We start from the raw sequence: 6,657 nt of genomic DNA, 5'->3' as shown, positions 1-6,657 counted from the left end.
ACGATACGGAGCTGCATTTTGTACAGAGCCAGTGCAGGATCGCAATCATTTTGTTTCAGTCTTTAGGAAATAGCAAGACCAGATTGTAAAAAAACAGACACGATGATGTGATTTATGGAGGAACAAGAGTTGAGAGCGTTCTGCCCTCACCCCCATTGCACGCTTCATCACAAAGCCACTCAAGTTGGAGAGTTGAAATCTCAACAAAGTAGATGAAGCTGCAAGCTCCCAATACATGAGAAAATTTCAAAACATCATTCCTCCATATGAGCTTGTGTACACCACGTGTCCTATAGGTTCCCCATTCTTAATGTAGTTGCTAAAACCTTATAATATAATGGATCAGAATACTGATAAACCACACAGAAGTCGGATGGATTTTATAGATAAAACATGTAATTAAAACAGCAGTAATGTTTCTGGATCAGATCACTAATAGTAGAAGTAACTAGCAGTGTAAGGAGCACTTCAACAGGTGAAAACATAAACAAAGTAAGAAAGTTAAGCAAACTAAAATAAATTCAATTCTCCAGATGATTTTGATGATGTTCTAAATAACAAGTATCCTTCTAAAGTCTTCTTCTGATAACCCTCCCTCTCTTAAAAAGGTTTTAGCATTATGAAAGTCTAGAACTGACTATCGAAACATACAGAGCTCGTTGAATCACTAGGAACCAGAACCAGCAGCGTACGGTCAACCAAAAGCATCGCACGTACAACTCCTCATTGCCATGATATTCATATGACACTCAAAAGACACCTTCTCTGAAGTGAAGCACCTTACCCTAGAAAAAATCATAGCATACACAGAGGATGTAAGATCATTTGTGATTAAGTGCAGGTAAAAACTCATGCAACTTTCAGGAAAAAAAAACAAATAAAACTTGCAATCTATAGTTAAGACGTAGACTACTTCAATTTTGGCATATGCCAAGCATCGTTTAACTGTGAGCATTTTAACATGTTTGGTATGCTGTTTGCTGTGATGCATCTCAACAGACAAAAAATAACGAGGTAATATACCCAGAATGATGGCTTAGAAGTTTACAAAATGACAGCCATTAACATAAAAAAACACAAAAAATGAGACCCAGGGAGTACACCCAAAGCCAGCTATACTTGGGCGCTTGCTAGGGGTCTTCTAAATTTTGAACTGGTCACACCTCTCCTAAGTATGACACTGAAACTGGTTCATAAAATGATTCTAGGAAAACATGCCGCCAGATGTTAGACACTGTCCCACTGACAGACTTTCTACACAGAACATCGATGTAGGAAAAATTAGGGCTTACTTTACTAGTTGATATGTACACGTAGCGGGACCTTCTCTTTTACTCACCATTGTTGAGCGCGAGATCGGATCAGTATCACAGGTCACCTACAGTATATAGCTTGGTCTATTTGCGGAGGAATTTGTTTAATTTCCGTCCCAAGTTCTTGTTCAATCCTATACCTGTCAGAAGACAAAATTGAAAGTTCAGGCGTACATCTCGGAAGAGAAAACCTACATCAAATATATAGCAACATTACAGAAAAGTATTATGTGCAGACACATACAAGTTGAAGCGGTCCTCATATGTGATCAAATTCACAGCCAAACCAAGATGTCCAAACCTTCCAGATCGACCAACCTGGGTATGGGAGGAGCATAAATATCAGAAATTAAAACCAAAATGTGCATGTTTCATTTAAAAAAAAACTAAAAGCCTGAAATTTTCAGCATACCCTGTGAAGATAAGTTTCGGAGTTCTTGGGGAAATCGAAGTTTATAACAACGTTAACTGCTTGAATGTCAATACCCCTTGTGAATAAATCTGTTCAAACAATATAATTAAAAACATACTGGAATCAGACTAATATTTAAATTATTTAAGATTACAATATTAAAAAAAAAAAAAAAAAAAAAAAAAGGAAAAAAAAAAGGGAAATTACTCACCCGTACAAACAAGATTCCTACAGGCACCATTGCGAAAATCGTGAAACACTCTGTTTCGGTGATCTTGCAACATTTTCGCATGAATATAGAAGCAAGAATAGCCGAGCTCTGTAATTTTTTTCGCTAACAGCTCTACCCGATTAACAGAGTTGCAAAATATGATTGACTGGTTAATTTGAAGCTGAAAAGTAAAGCACCGGAATAAAAAAATTAGTGAAACAAAAAAAAAAAACTCAATCATCATCTCACGAGAAAGGAAACCAGTTAAGGGTATACCTTCGAGAAGAGAGTGTTCAAGCAGTGGACCTTCTGCCTCTCTTCCACAAAAGCATAAAATTGTGTTATTCCCTTGAGGGTAAGCTCGTCCATAAGATTAATGATGTACGGCTTTTGTAGATATCTATCTTTAAAATCCTTAACAGTTACAGGAAATGTTGCTGAAAACAACAAGATTTGTCGACTTGTAGGTAGAAAACGAATTAACTGCTCGACTGAAGGTTGAAACTCTGGAGACAAAAGCTTATCTGCCTGATGTCACAAGACGAGAAACATGTCAGAACAAACAAAGGTAACAGCAAAGCAAACAAAGGAAGACAAAAAAAGATACACATCAACAACTTTTCGGCTCAAATGATCAGGTCCCCTAGTAATGATTTTTTTAACCAAGGGATGGCCGGCTACTCATTAAACATCATGATTGCACCAATTGCAGAGTAAATATACAAGTGAACCATGGCAGACAGCTTGCGAAAACCCATTTCTATCCTAAGGGCACCATTTTGCTTGTTTATATTTTCTGTTCGATTAAGAACAAGTTAGAATTTTAACTTTTTATCATATATAAACACACAAACTTCACCACTAGTAGTAAGCACTAGAAAGTAAGAAATTAACTACTATTTCACATACAAACACAGAATCTCCACCACTAGTACACTTGCTAATAGTCATTGAGGAACACAAAAACAACTACTACTCAACACTAGAGGGTGTTCTACTCCCCAATGCTAAGCACCAAAAAGACAAAAAAGATACAAATGCATTTATTGTATGTTAAGTCCAGACATATTCAGTATTGAGATTAACAGCATCATTGGTAATTCAGACTTCCAGGGAAACCAAGTGAGCTAATATTGGAGGAAAATGAAATAGCATGATAAGACATTAGAACTTAATTAGCTTGGTCTACTTACTTTCTTCTATCACCAAATCTGTCTGGTTTACTCCAAAAAAACACAAAAATGAGCAAGAAAGTGTTGTGATGCTATACCTCATCCATAACAATCATTGAGCAATCTTTCAGTACACAAACACCCTTCTTGGCAAGGTCAAGAATCCTTCCGGGTGTTCCAACGAGCAAATGCACGGGTTGGTATAAGCGCATGATGTCATCCTTTAGACTGGTTCCTCCAGTGGTCACCATGACTTGAATCTTCAGATGCTTCCCGAGCTCCTTACAGACTTGTGATGTCTGGAGCGCCAATTCTCTAGTAGGAACTAGTATAACAACTGCATATAAAAAGATAAATGCTTCAATACAAGTTAAAGAAATCCAAAACATGCACAAACATGCACAGTATGCAGTTCACTAAGCTTGTGAGATCCACCATTCAGCTAGATAAGCAACTAGTCATTTCTCATATGACACGTGTGATACAAGTCACCAAATGCAACCGCAAAGTCGATAAACATACTATTTAATAATTGTATAAGACAAATCATAAATCTCCTACTTTTTTATGCCAATGTTGGTGACTGGAGATAACTTTCTTCAATTATTCCATACATTGCCCAGATTTAGATGCCAAATAATGACTTCCACGAATTCCTATATCATGCAGTCAAAAACATGACGTAAACGATCACTGAGTAGGTGTACCAGTTTTTCACCTGAAACCTTTCCTGGGTATGTTTAGACCAAAAACATAAAGCAAAGTTTCTTACACGTGGTCTTTCCTTTTTTTTTTTCCTATTTCAAGTAAATGATTTTGTCTTGACACTCACAATTAGGAACCTACTGGTTTAAGACTTTAAGTTAATGGATGTATGACTTACATAAATGTGTTAAAAGATATGTGTTAAAAGATAAAAGATTAATAGATAACTACAGCCTACAACTACAAGGCAAACAATAGATGGATAATATTAGAAAATGAATTCTAGATACTATTAGCATAACAGATCCATCTATTGGCAACAGAAAATGTTGTTTTGATCATGCAGGTGCTATTACAAATATTATTAAATATATAACTTGATAAATATGATATTAAATGCACAGATACAAACTAACGCTTTGTAACAACCAGCAACTATTACAGCAACAGTAGCTAGATAAGACCATTAAACATCCCTATCTCATAACGAAGTTCAAACCTAAAATAAGAGACTCAATCAGATGGTAAGGAGATGGTAAAGATTAGAACCTTGAATCACATTGTTGTCTTGATCTATTTTTTCCAGAGCAGGAATGCAGAAAGCAGCTGTCTTTCCTGTCCCATTTTTAGCTCTGGCAAGAATATCGCTTCCGGTCAAAGCAATTGGAATGCTTTCTTCCTGGATGGGAGAAGGTCTTTCAAAACCCTTCTCGTATATCCCCATCAGCAGCTCACGCTTCAAAAAGTAATCTTCAAACTCATTTCCTTTTGTAGCCGTCACATCCTGCAACGAACATGAATAAAAGATTAACAAATTGAGAAGTTTATCCTCAAAGAAGCAATACCATAGATGTGGGCAAATGTAAGAACTGCAACTGCATGAAGCAGGAAAATGTGCATTCAGGATAAAATAAAGATAATTAAAGTAGGTTTCTATCCCACACTCTCACATGTGAAGCAGCATTTGGGATCTTTAATGAAATTGTTGGGAAGGAAAGTACAGATATAAAAGGTTAATTAAAAAAATTAACAGAACCAACAAAAATTCATGAATATCTAATATTTAGCTTCCAAAAACAAAGAAAAAACATACAAGTTCTGTAAAGATAAATTTTCCAGGTACATAATAATAAGCAAAAGTATGTACACCACCAATAGCAATCATACCTCTGTCCTATAACGTGTATCACTAGGTGGGATCTTTAGCCTTGCCTTCCAATCTTGAGAACTGAGATCAGACAAAGAAACCAAATGAGTCAGTTCATGTAAGCATAACTTTGTGCAACCAACAAAAATCCCCTATAAACATGCTAGTAAGACAAATATCAGAAAACTAGATCCACTTATCTGCAAACCAAGATATAATGCAAGGCTGAAAAATGTATATTGAGAAAGAATATGAAAACCATTGTATGCACAATGTATATCTGATTAATCAAGATTCGTCTTAGTGACAACAGTGGTTCAACTATCAAATTCCCACTCTTCAACACCCTCAGGAACTCTATGAATTGAACTTGTAGCCTCCAGATTATTTTCCATAAAAATTCTAATAAACCATGACATAAACCCCAAGTATTATGTTTGAATTTACCTTTCTTTCCCATAATCTTTATCGAAATTGTAAGGTTTATATATCATATAAAAGAAAGATTCTATAAACTAAAATTTGTTGAAGTGGTCATTCACCACTTAGCAGTACATCCCAAAACCTCAAACAGTTTGATAATTTCACCTGCCCAACATATGCCCATATAACATAAAACCATATTAAGTCAACTCATGTAACTACAACCTCAGTTCAACTATCAAAACCTAGCTTACCCGAATACAACATAACAATAATCAGTATACTTAACAAAATCGCAAACAAGAACCATACCTCGAATCGATGGTTTCGGACTGCACTGCTTTCTCGACTTCATTCACACTTGATTCATTCCCGCCCATAGGATTTCTTCTCAACCACTGTTGTTGTTGTTGCTGTTGCTGTTGTTGCTGATACTGAGGTTGATTCTGTACAGGATTCCTCTGCACATATTGTTGTTGTTGAGGGTTTCTTGGTTGAAAATTAGGGTTTGAATTCACATACCCACCACCCCCTCCACCACCACGACCATTCCCAATCCCAGGCGGATACCTACCTCTTGGATTATTCATTCCAATTCAAAAATCTAGGGTTTCTTCTTCTAAAAAAAAATTAACTAGGGTTAACTAAAATTCCTCGATTCAAAAACCGAACCGCCAAAGAAAATCACTAGACTCAGTTAAAAAGAGTTAGAATCGGTGCAAAAACACGAAGATGTACAGTTTATATATCACACGAAGAGAGATCTTGCCGAAACCCTAAAGAACGAATCAAGATTATCGAAGAAAAAAACTCGAAAGAGATCTAGAAAATTGAATCCTTGGAATATGTAAAGAACGAATTTTGTTTCGAGAACTGGAGATTTTAACGAGGAAGAGGAGTAGTTTTGGTGTTGTTACACATCGAATCGAAGGAAGAGGCTTTTTGTTGTGTTTGGTGCCCTAATTTTGCAGAGAGAATGTATAGTTTACGGGTTTGTTTTGTTTTGTTTTGTTTTCATCAATGGCAAAAGAAAATGAAGGGGTTACGCTGGGTAGGGTAGTAAGTGATGTGTGTCAGGGTTAATAATGGAATTATGATGTAAATTGGTCCTTTTTTAGGCCTATATTTCCTTAAACAGACCTTTCTACTCTTTTTCTTTGGTTTTGGTAACTTAAGAAAGGAGATGCAAAATCGGAGCAAAGATTAGGCTAAAGTGTGTTTGGATATCAGAAGCATAAGTGTTTTTACTTTTCCAGAACAGAAGTCGGAAGCAA

General features: G+C 36.1%; 1 protein-coding gene across 2 annotated transcripts; it reads right to left on the bottom strand.

Annotated features, from left to right (window-relative positions):
* Nucleotides 1–348: 348 nt before the first annotated feature.
* LOC113274925 (DEAD-box ATP-dependent RNA helicase 8-like) lies at nucleotides 349–6,415 on the bottom strand. Of its 2 annotated transcripts, none has more exons than XR_003323321.1 (10): nucleotides 5,696–6,415; nucleotides 4,981–5,041; nucleotides 4,363–4,597; nucleotides 3,207–3,445; nucleotides 2,213–2,464; nucleotides 1,937–2,117; nucleotides 1,726–1,814; nucleotides 1,558–1,631; nucleotides 1,293–1,453; nucleotides 349–785 (listed from the first exon to the last, which is right to left on the bottom strand). XR_003323321.1 is itself a non-coding variant. In XM_026524340.1 (10 exons), the coding sequence occupies exons 1-9, from the start codon at nucleotides 5,971–5,973 to the stop codon at nucleotides 1,375–1,377; spliced, it is 1,488 nt and encodes a 495-aa protein (XP_026380125.1). In that variant the 5' UTR covers nucleotides 5,974–6,415; the 3' UTR covers nucleotides 349–785; nucleotides 1,340–1,374. The 2 variants fall into 2 exon arrangements, 1 of the variants encoding a protein (XP_026380125.1); XM_026524340.1 differs by having other exon boundaries at nucleotides 1,340–1,453.
* Between the last annotated feature and the right edge of the window lie 242 nt (nucleotides 6,416–6,657).

The sequence above is a fragment of the Papaver somniferum genome, chromosome 4 (assembly GCF_003573695.1).
Source record: "Papaver somniferum cultivar HN1 chromosome 4, ASM357369v1, whole genome shotgun sequence".
Lineage (NCBI taxonomy): Eukaryota > Viridiplantae > Streptophyta > Magnoliopsida > Ranunculales > Papaveraceae > Papaver > Papaver somniferum.
This window is presented reverse-complemented; position numbering and strand designations above follow the sequence as displayed.